This window comes from Oreochromis niloticus, linkage group LG8, assembly GCF_001858045.2.
Source record: "Oreochromis niloticus isolate F11D_XX linkage group LG8, O_niloticus_UMD_NMBU, whole genome shotgun sequence".
In the NCBI taxonomy this organism is placed as follows: domain Eukaryota; kingdom Metazoa; phylum Chordata; class Actinopteri; order Cichliformes; family Cichlidae; genus Oreochromis; species Oreochromis niloticus.
The window spans coordinates 110,951-134,676 of record NC_031973.2 but is presented as its reverse complement, the minus strand read 5'-3'; the positions used below and the strand labels follow the sequence as shown (position 1 = coordinate 134,676).

General features: G+C 43.0%; 3 protein-coding genes across 3 annotated transcripts; 2 read left to right on the top strand and 1 right to left on the bottom strand.

The window, feature by feature from the left end:
* Positions 1 to 3,318: 3,318 nt before the first annotated feature.
* On the top strand, positions 3,319 to 5,280 carry LOC106098536 (uncharacterized; the record flags this gene model as incomplete). The annotated part of the gene is made up of 3 exons (XM_019362194.2): positions 3,319 to 3,402; positions 3,913 to 4,149; positions 4,502 to 5,280. Coding segments are annotated over exons 1-3 (1,032 nt in total), but the record flags the coding sequence as incomplete, so codon positions are not given.
* A 3,585-nt stretch (positions 5,281 to 8,865) lies between these two features.
* Positions 8,866 to 17,205, bottom strand: lg8h10orf88 (linkage group 8 C10orf88 homolog). The gene is made up of 9 exons (XM_005471594.3): positions 17,066 to 17,205; positions 15,677 to 15,861; positions 15,321 to 15,518; positions 15,131 to 15,200; positions 14,856 to 15,047; positions 14,466 to 14,594; positions 13,414 to 13,537; positions 13,067 to 13,274; positions 8,866 to 9,941 (listed from the first exon to the last, which is right to left on the bottom strand). Exons 2-9 carry the CDS (start codon positions 15,823 to 15,825, stop codon positions 9,719 to 9,721), a joined length of 1,293 nt encoding a protein of 430 aa, XP_005471651.1. The 5' UTR covers positions 15,826 to 15,861; positions 17,066 to 17,205; the 3' UTR covers positions 8,866 to 9,718.
* A 9-nt stretch (positions 17,206 to 17,214) lies between these two features.
* Positions 17,215 to 23,655, top strand: asb3 (ankyrin repeat and SOCS box containing 3). The gene is made up of 10 exons (XM_003449423.5): positions 17,215 to 17,290; positions 17,455 to 17,659; positions 19,807 to 19,977; positions 20,081 to 20,193; positions 20,608 to 20,740; positions 20,891 to 21,068; positions 21,147 to 21,365; positions 21,456 to 21,758; positions 22,353 to 22,486; positions 22,576 to 23,655. The coding sequence occupies exons 2-10, from the start codon at positions 17,458 to 17,460 to the stop codon at positions 22,806 to 22,808; spliced, it is 1,686 nt and encodes a 561-aa protein (XP_003449471.1). The 5' UTR covers positions 17,215 to 17,290; positions 17,455 to 17,457; the 3' UTR covers positions 22,809 to 23,655.
* Positions 23,656 to 23,726: the final 71 nt, after the last annotated feature.

The window sequence follows — 23,726 nt, the reverse complement described above, 5'->3', positions numbered from 1 at the left end:
AGGTTACAAATGATCTTCTTATGGCCTCTGACAGTGGACTCATCTCTGTGCTTGTCCTGCCAGACCTCAAATCAAATCACTTTTGATGTCACATCACATGTGCAGGTACACTGGTACACTGGTACATATTCAGTATATGCATTACTGAATATTTATACTATATATGTAGTATACGTGTGTGTGTGTCCGGTGGGGGGGGGCGGTATACATATACATAGAATTAAATAAAATAAATAATAAATATGTATATAATAAATATATACAGAGGTCAGCAGTTGGATATTGTGCAAAACAAGTGGCAGTTATGTACAGTGTGGAGTGCATAATGTTGAAGTTCCGGTAAGTGAAGGTGAGGTGTCTATGAAGTGGTCAGCAGTCTGATGGCCTGATGGAAAAAGCTCTCAGTCTGCTGGTTCGGGACCGGATACTGCAGTACCTCCTGCCTGATGGAAGTGGTCTGGACAGTTTATGGCTGGGGTGACTGGAGTCTTTGATGATCCTCCCCACTTTCCACAGGCACCGCTTCCTGTACATGTCCAGCACACCGCACCACTCTCTGGAGAGCTTTGCAGTTTAAGCGGTGCTGTTGCCATACCAGATGGTGATGCATCCAGCGAGGATGCTCTCAATGGCAACCTCAGAGCAGCGTTCGATACTGTTCACCATAATATCCTATAAGCGCAATTAGAGCATGCTGTAGGTATTACAGGTACTGCGCTGCAGTGGTTTATATCATATCTATCGAATAGACTCCAATTTGTTCATGTAAATGGAGAGTCTTCTTCACACGCTGAGGTTAATTATGGAGTTCCACAGGGTTCAGTGCTAGGACCAATTCTGTTTATATTATACATGCTTCCCTTAGGCAGTATCATTAGAAGACATAGTATACATTTTCACTGCTATGCAGATGACACGCAGCTCTATCTATCCATGAAGCCAGGTAACACACACCAATTAGTTAAACTGCAGGAATGTCTTAAAAACATAAAGACCTGGATGGCCGCTAACTTTCTGCTTCTTGGGTGGCTGTAGCTCAGGTGGCAGAGCAGGTCAGCCACTAACCAGAAGGTCGGTGGTTTGATCCCAGGCTGCTCCAGGCTGCATGCCAAATATCCTTGGGCAAGATGCTAACCCCATGTTTGCCTACTGGTGGTGGTCAGAGGGCCTGGTGGCGCCAGTGTCCGGCAGCCTCGCCTCTGTTAGTGCGCCCCAGGGCAGCTGTGGCTGCAATGTAGCTTGCCATCACCAGTGTGTGAATGACTGAATGTAGTGTAAAGCGCTTTGGGGTCCTTAGGGACTAAGTGAAGCGCTCTACAAATGCAGGCCATTTACCATTTCTTAATTCAAATCAAACTGAGGTTATTGTACTCGGCCCTGAAAATCTTAGAAATATGGTATCTAAGCAGATTCTTACTCTGGATGGCATTACCTTGGCCTCCAGTAATGCTGTGAGGAACCTTGGAGTCATTTTTGACCAGTTACATTTGTGCAGCATCTCTAAAATTAGAAACATCCTGTCTCAGAGTGATGCTGAAAAACTAGTTCATGCATTTATTACTTCCAGGCTGGACTTCTGTAATTAATTATTATCAGGATGTCCTAAAAACTCCCTGAAAAGCCTTCAGTTAATCCAAAATGCTGCAGCAAGAGTCCTGACAGGGACTAGAAAGAGAGAGCATATTTCTCCTGTATTGGCTTCCCTTCATTGGCTTCCTGTTAAATCCAGAATTCAAAATCCTGCTCCTCACATACAAGGTCTTAAATAATCAGGCCCCATCTTATCGTAATGACCTTGTAGTACCATATCACCCTATTAGAGCACTTCGCTCTCACACTGCAGGCCTACTTGTTGTTCCTAGAGTATTTAGAAGTAGAATAGGGAGGCAGAGCCTTCAGCTTTCAAACTCCATCTCTTCCCATCTCAAACACAGAAAACATGCAAGTTTACGCAAAGTCTTACAGACTCGTGACGCACGTACACGCCATTTCTGTGTTTCAGAAATGTTCAAGAGGTGTCTGTGGCTTAAGTTCATCTGGACTCGACTATTTCAACAGTCTTTCTTCAGGTGTGAGTCTGTCACTGTTCACTCAACTATAGATGGTTCAAAAAGCACAGTTATTATCTGGAACATGGAAGCAAGACCACATATCTCCTGTACTGGCTGCCAATCAGCTTCAGAAATTATTTTGCTGATTCTTTTAAGGGTTGCACAGTTTAGCACCTTCTTACCTGTCTGACCTTTTCACTAGATCACCAAGGTCTGCAGATGCTGTGCATTAAAATACTGTAACTGCTGACTTTAACTAATTTAATTACATGTAAATCTTCTGTGTATTTTTGGTATGTAAAGATTGTAAACAGTGGTGCGTAAAAGTGGTGGTGTACTTGATTGATATACATTAAAATTATACCACATTTTCCTTAATGATTAAATAAACCCAGATTAAATAAACTCAGAATTATTGCTTCCTGTTGACTGAGGGTGAAAGATCATTTTTTGAGTGTGTGAACCAAACTGAGCTGAGGTCAGGACCCAAAACTCCATCTGCACCTGAATGTAGAAACACATCAGAGCACAACAATTGGCCCATTATGGCCTGATAAAGTTTCACTCATGTGCCTTTAATGCCTCCCACTGCTGCTGGGTGTGTCAGAATTTAACACAAAGGCAAAATGAGTGAATCAACGACTCTCAACGACCCGATCAGATCAATAACTGCCGCCCTACACCAGCTCTAGAGATTAATTTAATTATCTTTTTAGACGCTCTAATCAGCACACGTGACATCAGGCACCACAAAGGTTGGTCATTTTTAAGGTTGACCTGTTGATCAACAGACGACGGGGAGTTTTCATTCATTCTGTTGTCTAAAACAACTTCCTGCTCACATTAACACATAGCTGAGGAAATGAAATATTGCTTTTGTGTAAATGATTTAAGGATTACATTAGTACTTGGACTAGTTATAGTGGACAGGAAATATTTGCATTCAATGTAATGTCCAGTTACGTTCAACCCCTGCAGATTTGGAAACTAGGACACTGATACAAATGGCTTCAACAGCATCTTCAGCAGATAATGAAGAACCTTTGTTCCAGTGATTACATTAACATTTAAGTGTTCACTTTCAGTTTACGGCTGTGGTGTGAAAGAAGTAACAACAGTTATGCTGGAGTAACTGTTATTGTTCCAGGAAGCTGGACCCTGCCCCTCTTATCAGATACCTGCAGGGCATCCCAGACGGCTCAGAGCATTTCACACCTTGACCGAACAAACCCAGATGGGTGAATGGGTGGGTCAACAACTCTCTGAGGCATCAGGAGAGGTTAAAAACCCGAGAAGTCACCAGAAGTCAGTCAGAACCGCAGGACGAGAGGAAAAATGTCTTCAACCTTGGGTAAGTCCTGGCTGCCTGCTTTTTAGCACTTAGATGTTCCCTAAACTTAAGTTATTCTTCTTACAAATGTACAAAGTGATTCTTTTAATTCTATCACTACTTTCGCCATCATCTGTTCAAGACCTAACCTAATTTCTTCCACAAAATGTACCAAGTTTAGAAAATAACTTAACATTTATACTTTTTCTGAAGGCTTCTTTTTAAAACAAAGTAGAAACATTTTATTTTTAATAGTTGCTGAGATGAAGTGATGCAAAACCATCAGCATACACGTGATCTTGTCCTGTATCCTGATGTTTACCAAAGAAACATCATGCAGGCGGCTTTGCTAATGACAGAAACGTCCAGTTTGAAGCTCCAGTCAGTGTACGATAACGATAAGTAACGGCGATAACTCATTTTCCTAATGAGTAAAGAAACTTTGATTGTGTTTCAGGGCCACACAGAAGAATTGAATTTAGTTTCTCATTGCATTGTTGCTCATACATTTGTGATGTTTGTACCTTTCAGATATTCAGCAGCTGTTACCAATCAAAGAAGAACTTGATGAGTGGAGCCCTGATATGGAGCAGCAAGTCCAGCTCCTCAGCATAAAGAAGGAAGAGGAGGAGGAAGCTGACATCACTGATTTCCCGCTCGCTGCTGCTGCTGCGGTGAAGAGTGAAAATGAAGAGAAAGTGCACTCACTGCTTCATCATGTTAAAAACGAATATAAGGACGAGGAGGAGCCTCAGACCAGCAGCTCAGGTAAAAAAACTATGAAACTGCACCAACATTTTTTCTCTGTGAGGAATCAGGTTTTATATTTTGTTTGCTTCTGTTGTGGCTTTGTTAGTTTCACTTCAGTAATGTTATTATTAAAGTATGGAGGGTATTTTTTTAGGGCAAGATTTAAGAACAAGTGATGAAATCCATTGAATACAGTCACCCCACTAATTTGATTTGTTTTATTTTAGTTTCTCTTAGTTTTAACTTTGACCCAGTTTTAATTTAGTTGGCTGTGATTAGATTGGATGATGTAATTGGAAACCAGTGTCCCCATACACCCAGCATTTTGGCTTTTTTAAAATATGCTCATCCATCTGTGTGTACCTTGCAGGTGTCCATCATGTGTTTGATATTAAAGAAGAGGTTTCCCATGAATGGAGCCCGAGTGCGAATGAGCAGGACTCAGACTTCTTCCAGGAAGAAGAGCAGGAACGCTGCATTGGCCAGGATGGACTGCAGGAGGATGACACACGTGCAACAGCTCCCAGAACCTTTCCGATGCCAATATTCAGTGTTGCGTCCCGCAATGCATTTCAACGCCTCAAGCTTGAACAGAGAGAAAAAATCCAATTCTGCGTGCAAACCAGGATATCTGTGAAGAAAACCTTCAAAATGCTTCAGGAAGTTTACGGCAGCAAAGCAATGAGCCGATCAAGATGCAAAGATTGGTATTTGCGTTTCAAAAATGGCAGAACATCCGTCGATGATGAAACGAGGTCAGGGCGACCCAGCACGAGCACAACTCCCAAGCACATCCGAGAAATCGATCGACTTGTGCACCAGGATTTACGGATCTCCGTGAGGGAGATTTCTGCCATTCTCAACGTGTCATTCGGAACGGTCCAGGCCATCCTGACGTCCACTTTGAACCTGCACCAAGTGGCTAACAAGTTTGTGCCCAGGCTACTGACTCCCGAGCTGAAGCAAAATCGTTTACAAACCTGCAAGGATCTCTGTCAACAGACGCGAGATGACCCAACGTTCATGTCCCGGATCATAACTGGCGATGAAAGCTGGGTGTATGGCTGCAAGCCTGGAAAAGCAAGGAAGGTGAATCCGACAAGGAGCAAGATCAAGGTCAAGCTCATCGTCTTCTTTGACATTCACGGGTGGTGCATCGGGAATTTGTTCCCGACGGTCAGGCGGTTGATGCCCCGTTCTACCTCAACGTTATGACGCGTCTCAGGAAGAACATCGAGGCCAAACGACCTGAACTGTGGCAGAAAGGCGACTGGCTGCTCCATCACGACGACACACCCGCCCACAACGCACTGAAAGAGTGCCATTATTTCTGCTACACCGACACAAATCTCATTCTTCACCCACAGCACTCACCAGATTTGGCCCCCTGCGACTTCTTCCTCTTCCCCAAAATCAACGCCAAGTTGAGGGGACATTTTTTTGACACAGTGGAAGAGTTCCAGCATGCGTCGCTGATAGTACTGGATTCACTGGGAGAAGAGGACTTCCACAGAGCTTTCACAGCGTGGCAGCAGCGCTGGGTGTGGTGTGCTGCTGTGCAAGGCAACTACTTGGCAGCGAATGGTGGCCAGATTTAAACTGAATCCATATTTTTGTATATTTGTTTCATATTTTTAGTATTTTTATTCTTTTTTTTTGTAGCATGAATATTAGCATGCATATTTACTGATGTTTGATCTTGTTATATATAATACTTTTTTTTAATGACTGTATGTTTAAGTAAAGTAAAATGGTAGGTGGTACATTCCCATTGTAAATATGTCAGCATGTGCATATTTACAACTGGATCACTTTATAAAATGTAAACAAAAACAGAACAACAAGAAAAAAGAGAAGGATGGGTCTTATTTGTCATGATCAGAGCGATCCAATATTAATTCCCCAGATCCTCTGAATCTTTTGATGAAAGGTGGTGTTGATGTTTAGATTGTCAAAGTCTTCAGTTTTACATTGATAGTTATTCTGAAACTGTTCCACAACTTTTAGATGTGGGGTTTTTTTTTGTTGTTGTTGTTATTTTTTTGCAGACTGGTGAACCTTTACTTGAGAAATGTTTTTTTTCTTAAATTCCAGTCATGTTGTTGACCTGTTGCTGTAATTAGTCACGAACAATTCCTCCAGCTGTTTATTTTTAGTCCCTCTTGCTTTTCCAGCCTCTTGTGTCCCTCGCGCAGCCTTTTTGAGATGTGCTGCTGCCATAAAAGCCAAACTGAGCGAATATTTTTCATCTCAGGTCAAACATTTGATGTATTTTGTTGTGTTCTTTTGTGAATAAAAATATGGATTTGTGAAATTCGGAAGTCACTGCATTCAGTCTTTATTTTACACAGCATAGGTTTAGTTTGTAGTTTGCTGGGCTCTGGGAACATAATAGAATATAATAGAGGGTAGATTTTGCAAGAAATTCATTAAGTGACTGTCAGTAGGACTGAGTACTGCTCCCCTCACACTCCTCTTCCACATAATGAGGAAAAAACTCTCCTGTGTCCAAACTGGACTAAAGTAAAAAACACACACACTGTAACTGAAACATGATGGACCACCACAGAAAGACAACCATTCATTCTCACACTCATATCCAATTTGGAATTGCCAGGCATTCTAATCCAAGCATGTCTTGACTGTGGGATGTCCAGAGCCCACACAAACCCCGGACCCTGTTACTGTGAGGCAGCACTGTTTACCACCGCTCTAACATGTCAGCCTAAATTACTGTCAGTACTTCTTTTCTGTTTTTTGTACACAAATAAAAACATTTTTTATATATTATTTACAAGATGATACTTAATCCTCTAAACTGTGTGAAAAATAATTTAAAAATAAGCAAATGCAAACGTATCATGTAACCTGGTGATATATATATGTGAGACCTGCCCATATTTGAACAGTCATATGCAGAGATTTTCTTCATGTGGTACAAAATCACAACAACTGTTGCCTCAAGGTCCTTTATATTGTGAGGTAAAGACCTTAAAACAATACAAAGGAAACCCCAACTATCATATGACCCCTATTAGCAAGCGCACATAGGGGTCAAGGAAAAACTCCCTTTTACAGGAAGAAATGGTAAATGGCCTGTATTTGTATGGCACTTCACTTAGTCCCTATGGACGCCAAAGCACTTTACACTACATTCAGTCATCCACCCATTCACACACTGGTGATGGTAAGCTACATTGTAGCCACAGCTGCCCTGGGGCCCACTGACAGAGGCGAGGCTGCCGGACACTGGCGCCACCGGGCCCTCTGACCACCACCAGTAGGGTGGAGTGAAGTATCTTGCCCAAGAACGCAACGACTGAGACTGTCGGAGCCGGGGCTCAAACCAGCAACCTTCCGATTACAAGACGAACTGCCAACTCTTGAGCCACGATCGCCCCTCCAGTAGCTCAGGCAATCAGCCCAACTTTGAAACAAATGAATCCCAGCATTTTATATCTGCAGTCTATATCTCCAGACAATCTGAACAAGGCTACAAGGGAAACAGCTCAGAGAAATGGGACACAGGTGAAGTCGATCAAGACAATAACAGAGGGGTAGCAAAAGTCAAAGCCACAAGAGACGACTAACTATCAAAGCAAAAGAGGAAATAACTCAAAAGATAGCAAGAAAGCACAGAGACAAGAAACTACCGCTGACCACGAAACACTGACGATGCAGGGAGAATAAAGAGAGGATAACTTACAAAACTGAGCGATCATCATGATTAAACACAAAGCAAAACTCGGTATTCCCAGAGATCCACAGCATACTTGAATTTAAATGGGAACAAATAAACAGGAGCCTAAAAATACAATACACAGAAAAGTGTAAACCTTGAACACTGGAGACGCAGGAAAACCCCCAAAGAAGCTCAAATTCAAACATATAACCAAAAATTTCTAAACTCTAGAGCACAGTGAAACCCAGAGACCTGGTTTGCACCGACTAGCAGACATTTTTTCCCATCATTCTCCACTGGTGACTCAGTGTCTGTCCTCCACATGCCCCAAAAAACATCCACACATCATTCTTTAATTTGGCATCCTCCTTATGTAATCTGTGACCCATTTCCCTTCTGCTGACTCAGCTCACAGCTGCCAGTGGGTTTGCTGCATACCTTGGCAGCATCCATCTGCCATTTCTTTTCCTTCTCTTTGGGAACCAGACCTTTAAATTTCTCCTGGACTAGACCGGCAGCTTTGGTTAGCATGGAGCACTTTCAGTGACCTTCATGGTTAGTTTCTTACCCATTTATGACTCAGCTGCTGGAATCGCTGACGGGAAACATCGGCTAATTTCATTTTGTCTCTTGGGAACATCTTGTGCAACATTTTCCTTCAACTATTGTTGTCAGTAATTTTGGACATGTGTTACGGTTGGAAAATGCACCGCTGGATCCCAAAGAAACCAAATTAACCACCAAACTGTACTGCCTGTAACAGCTGCCACTGTACACTTCAGTTTCCCCTCATTTTTATATCTGAACTAGGTGTGTTACTGTCTCATGTCACAGGCAGTCTGAAATGATTTATTCACATATATCTCTGGTGGTGGCACCAGAATGAGAGATGTGCAATTTTATCATGATCAGAGGGATGCGCGCTAACACATGTGGAGCTGTGGGCCTGAAGCAGCTCACAGGCCTCGCTCGGTGTCTTGCACGCAGCCTTCTCAGGATTTCATGAGAACTTGTTTGCTTTACCAAATTCTCCAGAAACAAGAGAACCTGCACAACATTTTAAAACTTTATTAAGCTGTATAAATACATTTTTCTTTGACTCACATCAGTACAGGTAAACATCACAGGTCAGCACAGTCGTTTTAACAGTTTACAGACATGTACAGTACTTAAAACATTACAGTGCCGTATTAAAATACAGTTACATTTCTATTTAGTCTCCTTAACAGGAGCAAGTTTTAAAACAAACTGAGCCGAGCAGGTCAGGCCCGAAAAGCCTTCACATCACATCAGTGTCATTTAGAGCTGCGTCGTTTTAGTCATTTCTAACGTAAACCATGTAATGTTCTCTGACATTGAACATCTGCTGCTTTTCTGTTTTATTTGTTTGAGACAGCTGATTAGACAAACCGAGACTTTTGAAGATGACTCGTTTTAGTGCCGTTCACAGACCAAACCATTAACTGTTTAAATAACTGGTACAATGATGAGTTTCAGTGCAGATACAGTGGAAAAAAGAAGACCAGGGAGAGATAGGTGGGTTGCATTTCAGCTGAACACTTAATGTAAGTCAGCTCTGCTGCACATCAACACTTTTTTTGAAAGAGTCTCGTCCTCTTCCTGTATTTTTCTCATGTTGTTCAAAATTCAGTGCAGCCATTGTAGTCGCGCTGATGAGACAGTCATTTGTTTTTTTACAGGAGAAAACATTTCTACAGAATATGAAATTACAGCAACACTGCTGGTTTTACATGTTAACCTCATATTTCAGGCTTCTAGTTTTATTGCTCCGTCTTTGTTGGTGTTTCTGTCCCGGCCTGCTTCCATCCGACACTCGGGTCTGGTTTGAGGACAATGAAGAAGAGAATTAAGAGTTCAATGTTAGTCTTTTTAGTGCTTCTGGACTCAATGCATGGCTGGCGTCGGGGCGATCTGCTCCGCCGGTCCGGTATCTGCTGCTCCTCGTGCTGAGCTGCTCATGGCTCCGTGGTTAAGGGTAACCAGCGGCAAAGCGCTCAGCAGGGCCTTCTCCAGCTTCTGCTCCAAAGCATCCAAGCGGCGGTCCATGTGCTCCTTCAGCCTCTTCTCCATCTCCTCCAGACGGCGCTCCATAGCTGAGTCCAACTCCCTGCAGGGACATGAAAGAAACTTCACATATAGACAACAGTAACACTTTTTGAGAAAGTTGGACTTAATAAAATCTGCGTATATCAGCCGCTGGTGTTGCCGATTTATGAGGAGGTATACAGCTGAAGCCAGACAAGTTGAAGTGTGCAAGCTGACACTGAATTAAAATAAAGGGGACTATTTAAGGTCAGTCAAACCTTTGCAGGATCATCACTAATCAGAGATGAAGTTTTTTGACCAGGTCGCTGTGTGACTGTGGGCGATTCTTGAAAATGAAGCCACATCAAGAGACAAAAGCCTGACCATAAGCTAAACCACCCACACAGTCGGTGCTGACCATCATCTTCCTCAGACCTCACAATCCTGCTGCGTCCACACTCTGATTCAGCCAAACCACCAGGAGGAAACTTTCTAAACTGAAAAGACTTAAAAGATAAATAAATAATTTTTTCCACCTTAAATATTTTCAGTCTTTTTGCAACATTTCTGTTTTGGGTGGTTTACATGCAGAGTCCAACATCATGACTATTTTGCCCTCAATGATCCTGAAAAATCCACAAAATCCTCCATTTTTTCTTTACTTGATCCAGTCACACCAGTCTGGCAGCTCCAGTAACTAAACCAAGGAAACTCCTGTTCAGTCAGTGAGCGCTGTCTCTGATCCTTGTCTGCACACTGATGGTTACTGTATGACATCCTCACAGGGCACTCTCCTGCTTTATGAAATATCAGAAGGTAAAAGTATGACAGGCTTGATGTACTGCCCTTCCATATTGGTAATGAAGGCCTCAGTCACACAGGCCTAGAGGTCGGTTGCTGACAATCTAGCAACCAGGTGCTGGGAAAAATGAGTATTCCACAACACGCTGGCAAGTGGTTCCTTCACGCAGGCTTGGAGACCAGTCAGTCGCCACTGAACAACTACTCATCACTAGAGAAAAGTGTGTATTCTGTGAGTGATTAGCAAATAGTTACTGGAAGTTTCAGGCAGTCTCTAGCGTGACATCCATTGTAAAGAGATATGCAGAAAACCTCCTGACATTTCTTTGGTCGCTAGCAGATCGCTGCAGTAACCAGAAGTTTGCATAGAAAACACCAACTTATCTGCAAAAACTCAAAAACTACTCAACACGCAGCAGTGAATCTTTAACACAAACTGGAAACGGAGACAATCCACCTTCAGTTTTAAAGCTGGCAATCTAATTATGCATAATGAAGACTAGTTTAAAATGTCTCTGTGAAACTCAGACTAAGACGAGTCTTAGTTTAGAGCAAATAAATGAACCCATCTCAGATTACAGCAGACCTAAAGTCAGATAATCTACAAACAAGCTGTTATTAAAAATGTTATTAACCTTCACGCTGTGATAAAAAGGCAATAAAAGGTAAATGTGCACATGAACTCCAGACAAACAGCTTCAGGGGAAAAGAATAAACAAAGGAAGTAAACACAGAGAGAAAACACAAGGAGCTAAACTTCAAAATAAAACAGGAAGCAAACAGAAATGGAGACCAGGAATAATCTCACATAAATACAAATAAACACAAACACATGAGAACAGAGGAAAAACTACAAAAACACAAAGGAGCAGAAAAACTAACAACAGCCAAAGACGATTATAAAAACCAAGACAATTAACATCTACTGTTCAAAGCAAGCAAAGCCTTTAAGTAATCTACACCATTTATTACTTTTCCTCGGTTTTCTGGCATCACGCCTGAAGTCTTAAACTCTTTAAATATTTTAGTCCGATGACTCGTGGGAAAGACGTACCGTCGTGTTGCTGTCCTCGATGTGGAGTCACGCTCTGTCAGCCCACATGTGCTGCACAGATCTGACAAAGAGCCTGATTTATTGTGCAGTTTAACTCACAAAGACATTTTTATTTGAAGAGTGAGACTAGGGTCTGCTGGAAAGTTACTCCAGCCACAAATAAATAAATAAATGATTCTGTTTGTATTTTAATGAGTCACACAAACAGCGGTCATGATAAATGACCTCTATTGTTTCAGTATCAGCCAGCCTCTAACCAACACCAGAGCCTTCTGCCTACCTGTGCCTGTCAGCTGTTTAACAGCCAGAATGATTTTTGGAAATCACCATAGGAGAGGTCCTCCCAGCAGATGTCATGATATCCGTGAATATTCCAGCATGTAGGAAATGTTTGGGCGTCTGCTCATTCTTCACTAACACTATCAGCTAAAAATGTGACCTCAGACAATCAAAAGCATTGTTCTGTTGGATAAACGAGTCTCTGTTTAATCCACACGCTCAGAGCCTCAACAACGTGACTGTGCAACAATCACACAGCTGTGGTAACCGAAACACAGCAAACACAAATGCTTACTGTTCCGGTAACAACAGCCATACCTCACAGGTTTATATCATTTATATCATTAACAAGAAGAAAGTTTCACCAAGTGGCTCCACGGTCTGAGGAAAATGCGGCAGGCATGTGGTGAGCAAACACAAGTGTGAGTATGTTTAATGACGCCAGATGCAGGAGGAGCTTCTGGGAAGAAAACAATTAAATCAGAAGAAAAAGTCCCAAACACAGCAGCAGAAACGGGAACGACTGACAGATCTGTGCATGTGAAAGGCCACAGCTGATAAAGCTGTCCAGAAACACACATTAGGTTAGGTGTTTATTCTAAATGAGCTGGGTGAGGTAGACAGAAGTGCGTAAGATAAAGTGCTGTATAAATGAATGTATGGTTGAAGTGTTGAAACAGCTGGTTTAATGTGGGAAAAAGTACAATTATGATGCATTTCTGTGTTAAAAAAAGAGCGTCCCTAATATTCCGTCTGTGAAGACTTCTGCAGCATGTACACACTACTACACTACAGCAAAACCTAACATGGATTTCCAAAGAGAAAAAATGTGAATACAAAAACTGAAAACTGAACACCTACCAAGGAACGTGCATTGGACTCCTCCAATTTTAAGACACAGCTCCAGTTAAAAGCAGAAATCTTTGAGCCATTAAGAACCAAAGTCTTTAGTATTATGCAAAAAGCGGTTGCAGGATTCCTGTAATGATACTTTTCTAACACAAGGTGGAGCCAAATCATCTGATTCCAACATGGAGCTGCTGTAGGAAAAGTGCTCGCTACACTCGACTCACCACGTGCCGTTTCTCATCATCTTCTGCTTCTCTGCTGCAGCATCATCCAGTCTCAGCTGGGTCACCTGACCGCAGACGTTCTGGAGCATGGGCAGAAGCTCGGGACCGGAGCCGAACCCCTGGTTGACCCCCTGTCCCTTCAGGAAGTGCGACAGCATCTCTGTCAGCTGAGTGTGGCTCATCGGGCCGGCATTCTCACTGGGACTCGCTGGAGACGGGTAAAAGGTTTTATCCAGGTGTTTGAAAATCTACCACAAATAAGTTTTTCTAGAAGTAGAAGCACAAATCCACTCCTTATTGACTACCATGTTCATGTATGTGACCATAACAGACATGATCATCCTTACTAGTGTTATCAGTGCTGACACTGGACATTGGCAGGTCTACGGAGGAGGGGGTGGAGCCCTCCGACATCACTCCGTTCTGGGTCTGTGAATCTTCATCTGCAGGCCTCAGGAAGATGTCTGGAAGCTAGCGAGATTGAAAAACATCTGACTTGCAGAGCGTTTAAACATCTTCTGAACACACATTATATCTGCGTCAAGCTGACAGAAGCATACAGAGATGAAGGTGGATTTGTGTGCATAGTCTCTAACAGGATATCTGACTTTACTTAACTTTAGTTGTGAATCTGAGCAGCTGGTGCAAGATTACCTGATTCCTTTACTGCTTTAAGCCTAAATACACTCACTGCACATGTGGACAAAACAAGCTAAAGCCAGAATCTGACTTTCAGATGTCTCTCTTATCATACATGTAAACAAGACAGATCTGAAATAATACTGTAGCACAAAACTAGTGGGACTAGCTGAGCTTAGCTAAAGAGCCTCTGATCACAGTGGCTTCTCTTTCTATGTTACCTTTAAACACATTAGAATTTATAGCTGTGGCATCTAAAGGTTCCAAGAAAACAGAGTTTGATTCCAATACAAGATAAAAACCTCTAAACGTCAATCAGCTTTCTTCTTTCTGTAGCTGCAGTCTCTGAATTTATAATTTATGCCTTCTGTCCTCACAATCTTGAACTGTGCTTAAAGTCTGGGTTGTTTCTCACATTTTGTTTTTCATGTCGGCCAATTAGAATCACTCAAACATTTCACATAATAGAAAAACACGATCATCACAATCACAATCAATGAAGTGGTCCAAGGTCTTCCTTTGAGTTCATCAAACAGGGAGCATTAATGGATTAAAGTTCTGGCAGACACTCCAGACCAAACCTCAGACTCCAGCCAGTTTAGTTTTTCTGAACTTTCTTAGTTAATCCAGGCTTTCTGCTTCAGGCTCTGTTCACACTCACAAAATCACTTCACTCCTTTCTTCTCCACCAAACTGGTGTGGGCCGAGTTTTTTAATGGTCTAATCTAAGAACAAAGAACAGCACAAATGGGTCGTGTACCTTAAATTCTGCAGGTCGAGGCAGAATATTGCCAGCTCCTGGACACATGCTGACTTCTCTCCCCAAACCAGAGAAAGCTCCACTGCCCATCAGGAGAGGCAGGAAACCAGCCAGAGAGCCGGTCTGATTCTGGAGAGACAAACACCAACACATGCTTCAGTCCAGCTTGCTGTTTCATTCTTTATGTCCGGTTAGTTCTTATGCTTTGGACACTCAGAGAAGCCGTTCCAGTTCCAGTAACAATAACATCTTAGACAGAGGCCTGACGAGGTACACAGAAACTCAAATCCATAAGACATACTCTCCTCTGCACTTTATCAGAAATATTACTGGTCAGCAGGAAACGCCCACATTTTAAATGTCAGAGAGAGCATCTCTGAGCTAATTTACCTTCTGCTGGAACTGCACCATTTCCATGAGATTCTGAGCTCCTGGCGACAGGCTTGTTCCCATCTCCTCCATCAGACACTGCACTCGCTGCATGTCTATGCCCGGGTTTGGGGCTGGGCAGGACTGCAGCAGCTGAAGACTCACGATGACTTTAGCCACCATAACACTGCTCCTACCTGCCAGGGAGAGTAACTGGGAGAGAGAAGCAGCTCGTTAGACTCTCATACAACCACGACTGCGTAATAAACAGCATAAATTAAAATGTTCTGTTTTACCTTCACTTCACAGGCAGAGGATGGCTCCTCAATGATCAGCTGCTTCTTATAGAAAGGCCCTCTGTCAGCGCTGTGATCCACAAACAAAAGAAGAAGCATCACTTCTTAACATCAGACAATCAGCAGCTTCTTTATCAGAAGACCGAAGACCTTTGTTCATTGGCTCTTCTGACCTGTGCAGCCTGTGTACCTGTCTAGCTGGATGCTGTTGTCCTTCGATCCCCGTACAGTCCCACAGTACTCTCCAGTCTGGCTGTACACCTCCATGGTTCGAGCCTCACTTATAACGAGCAGGCGGCTGATGGTGGCAGGTAAGCTGGGGTTGCAGTGGAACTTCAGGACACAAGGAGACCCTTCCTCCATCTGCTCTAGCAGCACTGGATCACCACTGTGTGTGGCAGATAAGTGGGAAATGTACCATTCACATAAATAAAAGGAAAATCCACTTCTCATCTTTGCCTTCTGTGCGAATAGACAAAGATTAATTGCAACTGCCTATTAATTATAGCACTAACTGCTTCTTAATATCAGCTAAAAGTCTCTTACCAGTGAGTTTCTTCTCTGTCCAACTCACTGACTTCATCTTCTTCTTTGGCCGTGTTATTGATGTGAACAGGAAGAACGACGTCAGCCAGGTGACGCCCCTGAGAGTGACAGACCCAAGCAGCTTCACTTTTCACAGAGATGTCCACCATAATGCTGCGGCTTGCTGTAACCTTTGAGCCAACGAGCTAGGAAACAAAATTGGAAACAATGAAGAGAACAGGTTACAGATACAAGACAAGATTAAAGACTGATTAAAGCCACTGTAAGACAGAAACAATAAGAGTCATGTGCTTATGTCATTGGGAGCTGAATTATGAACGAACTGGAGACGGGAGATGGAATTACGATAGTCCAAAGGTAATGAGATAGTGGATATACTGGAGCTGCAGCTCCAATATATCCACTATCCTTCCTCTGCACACATCCAAACCATCCCAGCTTCACTCTCTCTGTCTCCAAACCACTCAGCCTGAGCTTCCCTCTGATGTACTCATTTCCAATCTTGTCCATCTTTGTCACTTCCAGTGAAAATCTTAACATGTTTTGCTCGTGTTGTCTTTTTGTCTCCATCTTCTTCTTGTGCACTGTCCGTTGCTTGTATGGTTGACCCTAGGTGTTTAAACTCATCCACTCACTCAGCCTCTTCCACCTGTCTCCCTCTCATTCACGCATGTATTCTTTCTCGCTTCTTCCAGCTCCCTCGTCTAACTGTGGATCACAGTGTCGTCTGCAAACATCATAATCGACGGACACTACTGCCTGACCTCATCTGTCAGCCTGTCCATCACCACTGCAAAGGAGCTCAGAGCAGATCACTGGTGTAATCCCACCCTCACCTTCAGCCCACCCGTCTCTCTTACAGCACACCTCACCCCTGTTCTCTGGCAGAGTGCCAAAGTTCCTCTCTTGACACACTATTTTCTGCTTTCTCTGATCCATAAATACAGAGTGAAGCTCCTTATGACCTTCTCTATATTTCTCCATCAGCACTCTCAAACATCACATCTGTAGAGTTCTGTCTCAGCATGAAAACATACTGCTGCTCACCGATCATCACGTCTCTGCTTAACCTAGACTAGCTTTAACAACTCTTTCTACTTTAAGTAATAAAAATGCTGTGCAGTCCCACATAAGGCGGGACCGCTGGTCTCCCTGGTCCACAGTTAGTCAGGAGGGCCAGATTTCAGATTTAAATGATGAATATGTGATATGTTTGATTTCTGACAGTTTGTTTTAAATTACAGGCACAAATGTTACTCTGAATGACGTGTAGGTCAGGAGTACACACAGTACTTATCGGCTGTATGTTGACGGTCACATCCGATTCTTTGCTACAGCTGCATTAACTCTGTTAATGTCTCGCTGTGATGGGAAATAAAGCGCATTTACCTTCAGAGCGCCTCCTGAACCCGCTGAGAAGAAGCTTCCAGTCTCTTCTTCTTCACGTTTCTCCAAACATGCCTGAAAATCTGCAAATTTCAGCAACAATTAACGACTAAACGATTAGCTGAAGCTACAGCTGACACGCGACGCTGGATCGTAGGGTTGTTGTGGTGTGACGTCATCAACAGGCGACGCTCGGAATGCCGTTGTTCAGTTCCTAATGTCTATTTGGTAAATAAAGACACCTTTATTTCTTTATTTTAATTAAAAACTTTTCCGGATCCAACTGAAATGTGTACGTCGGGTCGTGTAAAATCATCCGGAGTAACTCTGAGGTTGTGTTTTGACTGTTAATCCTTATTGAAGTTAAAATAACGAATGTTTCTGTGAACCTGGGCATGGACTTCACTGAGTGCTACCGAGACACGGTGTCCAGTGTGGCCACTGCTGCTCGCTCAGGGTGCAGGAGGCGGCTGAGGACGCTAATTCAGAGAGGCTGCAGTGTGGACTGTCGGGACAACCGAGGCTGGACCCCCCTGCACGAGGCGGCGGCAGCTGGCAGCAAAGCGTGCGTCCAGGAAATCCTGTCAGCTGTCAGAGGTAAGAGAGGCTGCTGCACAGATATCCAGTACTACTTCTCCACAGGCGGATCATCTGCCTTCCTTCGTCTCACCCTATCCCAGCATCCTCCTCTGTCACACCAACCCTCTTCTTGTCCTCCTTCACATGAACCTCCTCTGAGGTCTTCCTCTTTTCTTCCTGCCTGGCACCTCCATCTTCGGCATCCTTTGGCCACTGTCCCTCCTCTGCACATATCCGAAAGGTCTCAGCCTTACCTGTCTAACGTTGGATGCAAAGTTAGAAGAGACCCTAGTGTCCAACAGTTCCCATCACTCCAAACAAGAAGGGGCTCAGAGCCAATCCCGGATCTTATCCCACCCTCACCTTCAACCCATCTGTCACTCCTACCCTCCTCTACCACTGTCTCACTGTCCTCTAACATGTCTTGCACCAGCCTCACATACTTTTCTGCCACTCCTGATGTTCCTGATGTTCTCATACATTAACACAATAGGTCTGGGCCCATTACAGCAGTAAAGGCAGCTTTCACTTGATAGAAAGTGAAAAGTGAGATTCTTTATTGCTTTTTCATAAATACATGCTCATTTTGCATTTTTAAGACAGCAGCATGTTTAGTTCAACAAACATTTAACAACAACTGGCAAAGTTTTGAAAAGCAAAGTGCTTTCACATTGTTGCTCGATGTGGTATTTCAGGTGGACGACAGTTTGTGACTGCTCAAGTACGTTACACAAGTACTTCTTTACTCAAGTAAAGGTGAAAAAGTACACAAAAGTACACACTCTGATTTGTGCTCAAACTTCCACCTTCCATATTAATATTATAATAAAATATTATTTATACAAACTTTATTTCAACTTAAATTCAAATTCTAATAAATTAACTCAGCTTGAACTCCTGATATGCTGAACAAAAAAAGAAAGGGAATTTAAAAAGCTCTTTGCTGCTGACTGCACTTTAGATGTGTGACTTTGTCGTGAAACCCAAACAGTAAGATGACTATAGTGAAAGGTTAAAGTGGGATTTTACAGATTTTGTGCACAGCCTGTCATCAGCCAGCCTGTCCTGCTCCTCTTTATGGATTTATCCAGCAGGATATGAGCTGATGTTACATGAGCTATCGTTTTATTGATTTACATGGATGCTTCTTTGTGAAAAAGATGTACTTGTACTTGTATTGACAGGCAGAATCTGATACTGTGGAGCCTTTCATTGAGCCAGGTCAGCTTGACACTGAAAAGAGCAGAATCCTAATATTTTCCATTACATGTCCTTCCCATTGACAGCATAAAGCTAGTGCAAAGGTGGAATCCAGTGTATGAATCAGTTGGTGGCTTTGATGATATTTCTTAGAAACACTGCATTTAAAATGCCCATTAGAAAATGTTAGTCTCTCCTCCTCTTCTGTAGCACAAGCCGCAGCTTATGGGCATCTGCACCAAAAAAATAGCATTCCATATCATTTAAGCCAGGAGTGAGGAACTCCAGGCCTCGAGGGCCGGTGTCCTGCAGGTTTTAGATGTGTCCTTGATCCAACACAGCTGATTTAAATAGCTAAATGACCTCCTCGACATGTCATGAAGTTCTCCAGAGGCCTGGTAATGAACAAATCATGTGATTCAGGTGTGTTGATCCAACGTGATATCTAAAACCTGCATGACACCGGCCCTCGAGGCCTGGAGTTCCCCAAACCTGATTTAAGCCTGATTAAAACCCAGAGTATACTGAATAAATAAATGATGCAAACTGTATTTTTTTTTACTCTTTGATCTCTTCATGTGCGAGCCCCGGTGATGGATATTGTTCCTTCTGCTTGGGGTCTGATTAGTTCGATGTCTGGAAAGTACCCAAAGACAGGAAATAGTAGCTCACATATGGTAAACCTAACAAAAATCAGCCTGGTTAGAAAATGTAAGAAGTAGAGATGTTTGGTTAAAATGAAGAGGGTAAAATTCAAAGTAAAGTAAAGTACAGAAGCACAGTATCTGTACTTCATTACTTCCCACCTCTGAGGGTATTTCTACTCCTTCTACTTCTCTGCTAGACTCCAGATGGATGTGAATGATTAATGGATAAATCAGTCACTTCAGCAGCTGTTTTAAAGTTAAATGTGGGTTTCTCTCATTTGCATTTTGTTCTTCCTCTTTGGTTTCCCCTGTGTGCAGCAAGGTCCTCCAGCTGTAGTCGTGTTTATGTGAACCATCTGACGCATGAGGGGGAGTCTGCCTGTTACCTGGCAGCGCAGCGTGGACACCTGTCAGTGGTCCGACTGCTCCTCAAAGCACACGCTGATATCAACCAGCTCACTAACGACTTGTCCTGTCCTCTTTATGAAGGTATTACAACTGCGCTTCACTGATGTTTAATTTTTTTCTGTTTTTGCTTGTCTAACCCTTTAAGCTCCTCTAACCAAATGAGTGTCCCAAAATTTGCTTCCAGCTGTTAGCCACGGGCACACAGATGTTGTAGAACTGCTGGTAAGCAAAGGTGCTGAGGTCAACAGAATACACACAGAGTCCAGCTGGACCTGCCTGCACCAAGCTGCATATAAGGTAGGCATTAGCATTAGCACTCACGTTCTTAAACAAACATTTTTCATTTAACAGTAGATCATGACTTTTTGGTTTCGGTCAGGAAAGCATGGTCACATCTGTTGGGGATTTTCCCTTATTTCCCTTATGTTTTCTGACTGGCTGCAAGGCACAGAGAGAGAGAGACTTTGTGGATGTATTAACCTTTTTATTACATTTCAGTTATTAATAAACACATTTTTTACCTTTAAACACCTGCAGAAAAGGCGCAAACTGGAACATAAAATTTCAGCAGAATGCAGGGATGCAGCGATTTCATGTGATGCTCACTGTGAAGAATGTAGGGCTTAAACGTTCCTGCTCTCTGCTGCCAGCGTTAGCTGTGGGGTCCTTGTGTGTTTGCTGATTGTATTTAAGATCATGTTTCTCCCAAAGGGCCACACTGAGATCGTGCGCATTCTTGTTAACAAATGCAACCTGGAGGCAGTAGATGATTACAGGATTTCCCCGTTATTTGTGGCTGCACAGTACGGACAGAGGGGGTGCCTGGAAATACTCGTTAACGCCGGTAAATAGGATTTACTTTTAATGGTAGCTGTACATTTTTTTCCCTCCTTGTTAAAGGATCTCATGCTCCAAGTCCTCTTGGCCTCTTCTTTAGGAAGTAATTAAGTAAAATAGATTACACAGTTAATTTTTTAACCTGCTTTCACTTCAGGTGCCAACGTGAACACGCAGGCAGTTGATCTGAGTACACCTCTGTTCATCGCCTCTCAGGAGGGACACCAGGCCTGCGTGGACTTCCTGTTGGACCACGGGGCTGACCCTAACATGGTCTGCAGCCACGATTGGCCCCAGTTTGCCATTCACGCTGCAGCCCAGTTTGGTCACATCGGGTACTGACTCATAACTTAACCTCTTTTAAAATAAGGCTGATTGTGTATTTTTGACGTTCTGATATTCTGTCACTCCAGCATCCTCAGAAGCCTCATAGCTGTTACGGATCGTGCGTGTGACCGCGGCGAGAGCATGGTGAGTCCGGTGTATGTAGCTGTCAACAGCGATCAGCCCAAGAGTGTGGAATTGCTGTTGAGGGAAGGTTACAGCCCAGACGCCCAGGACTGCTCGCACACCCATGGCCTCCTCTCACCGCTCTCCCTGGCCTTGTATCGCACACCCCAGAAACCTTACAGGTGTGTAAGAATGCCGATTTTACCACCTTGCGCATATTTGCAAGATAAACCAGATAGTTTATTTCAGTTTGATATTAAAATCTCTTTCAGTGAGTTGGTGAAACTGCTGATAGCTGCAGGAGCAAGGTTGAATGAGGAAGACTGGATTTATGCTTTGGCCACTGACGAAGCAGACCTGCTGCAGCTGATATTTGAGCACCGGTGGATACCTCGCCCAGAGGCTGTGACCAGCGACGAATGTGTACTGCAGCATGATGGGAAAACTGAGCTGAAGCTGAGAGAACTGAACGAGATGCTCTGTGTGGCTCTAAGCCAAGTACATTTTGCTGGCTGCTGGCTTCCTCTTCTCCTGAAGGCAGGACTGGAACCATCTTTACTGCTTCAGCCCCACATGTAAGGTGCCACACCACTTCTGTCTCCTTAGTTATCAACAAGGTGTAATAGGTTTGTTCCAGGAATGGGCCTCTAAAAATCAAAAACTTGACTTTGTTTAATTTGGCCAATCACAGTTTCAGGGTCACCCTCTCATGCACAGCTGCTGTTTGGAGAAATCACAGAGCATATTCTAAGTAAACAGTTCTCTAACTTTCTGACTCGCCCCACTTCAGAAGCCAAAATAAGGTCAAACCCCACAGTTAACAGTTTTTGATGTTAAACAAGGATCCCAATTAAATTCTAGTGACATTAAGATTAGCACAGTAGCATTTGCATCAGCCTGTTTTTGCCTGCCAACATCAAATTCACTCATCTTAATTGCTCTCATTTTATTTTCCTGCCTTCACTCACCAGCAGTGGCCATTTTCCCCCACCAGAGAAGGACTTCAGGGGAATAATCTAAAAAAAAAAAAGCTTCCATATTTAAAGCTGTCTGGATATGCCTGAGAAAATTCTTTTAAACAGGAGATCGGCTAAATTTAAGTCAGGATCCAAAGCTGGTTGATCACCCATCATCATTATCTGTTCCTTTGTGTCATCTGTTCTTTGTAGGTTGGAACAGGCAGACAGCCAGGTGTTAAATTACCTCCTTGAGTTTGTAAACTGGTCGACTTTATCTCCCCATTTGAAACATATTCTGGATCGAAAGGTGGCAGAAAAGTCCTGGGATCCACATCCATGTTTCGGTACAGCAGTAAATATGCACTGCAAAGTTTAAATAACCTGCACGTGGAAACACTGCAGCAATTGATCTTTTCTCTCCACCTTCTTTCAGACTCCGTCCCCTGTCTTTCCCACATCTGCCGGCTGCAGGTCAGAGCCCTGCTGGGACCAGATATCCTGATGAGGACCAATGTCGTCCAACAGCTCCCTGTCCCCAACCGGCTTCATGATTTCCTTAAATTCAGGGACATCCCAGAAGCTTCGTACACACACGCGCCACCATTGCCAATTTTACAGCGCATCGAGGAACATCGCAGTACACACCAGCACAGACATGTTCTATGACCACATCGGTGTCTTATGTTCAAACCCAAGAATCCATATTATTCCATTAAATGCAAATATTTGAGTCTGGTTCATCATTTTATGCACATTCCTATTTGGAGTATGGATGGATTGGAGGTTTAAACAGAAGAATGTCAGGTACAGAAGAGGGACAAATTAATAGAAAAACCAAAAAGCCTCATACTAAGGTGTTGGACTACCAGAACAGCACTACTGCTCCTTTATGTTTGTTCTTGAAATGTCTGGAAAGTCACTGGAGCGCTGGACACAATTCTTCCAAAAGATATTCCCTCATATGTTTTGATGATGTTGGAGAGGACTGTCTAATGTTCAAACATCTCCCACAGGCGTTCATTTGGATTGAAATGTGACTGCACACATGTGATTCACACCATTTTCATATTCTTCAGTGACCCTTGTGCCCTATGGATGAGGGGAAATCTCACTCTGGAAGAGAGCATGCATAAGGATAAAAGCCAATCACATAGACAAACTTTGTATTGATTTGCAGTGATCCCTCCCCTTTTTGTGCATTAAGTACAGCTAGTGTAATTAAACCGCTCACTAGTGGTTAAAATAACAGCAAAGCAGCCAAGAAATATATAACATACAAATAGATGCAATTATCCAAACTCATTCATATTCTTCCTCCGTTTTATTGGCACCAGATCATCAAAAGCTGTACCAGGACGATTAGATGGCTCGTACGAGTCTACGCGCTGCAGGATTTCGGGGTTTTTTTCCTTTAATTTGTCATCTATCCGTAGCTTACTTCACCTGTTACTTTCTAGAAATTGTATTGTACTTAAGTGATTTGTAATAAATTTTATGGCTGAGCCTTTGGCATTAATGCTATGATTTAATAAAATTATTTTTCTAATTCTAGTCAAAATTTACCCAAACAACATCGAGACCAAA

Bases quoted from the DNA above. Each gene is read 5' to 3' on its own strand.
- lg8h10orf88 (XM_005471594.3), bottom strand. From the start codon at position 15,825: ATGGTGGACATCTCTGTGAAAAGTGAAGCTGCTTGGGTCTGTCACTCT. The intron at 15,201-15,320 runs GTACACAGGCTG...TGTGGATCACAG, and splicing joins AACAGCATCCAGCTAGACAG to CGCTGACAGAGGGCCTTTCT. The intron at 13,275-13,413 runs GTAAGGATGATC...ACCCGTCTCCAG, and splicing joins TGTCAGCACTGATAACACTA to CGAGTCCCAGTGAGAATGCC.
- asb3 (XM_003449423.5), top strand. From the start codon at position 17,458: ATGGACTTCACTGAGTGCTACCGAGACACGGTGTCCAGTGTGGCCACT. The intron at 17,660-19,806 runs GTAAGAGAGGCT...CCCTGTGTGCAG, and splicing joins AATCCTGTCAGCTGTCAGAG to CAAGGTCCTCCAGCTGTAGT. The intron at 22,487-22,575 runs GTACAGCAGTAA...ACCTTCTTTCAG, and splicing joins GGATCCACATCCATGTTTCG to ACTCCGTCCCCTGTCTTTCC.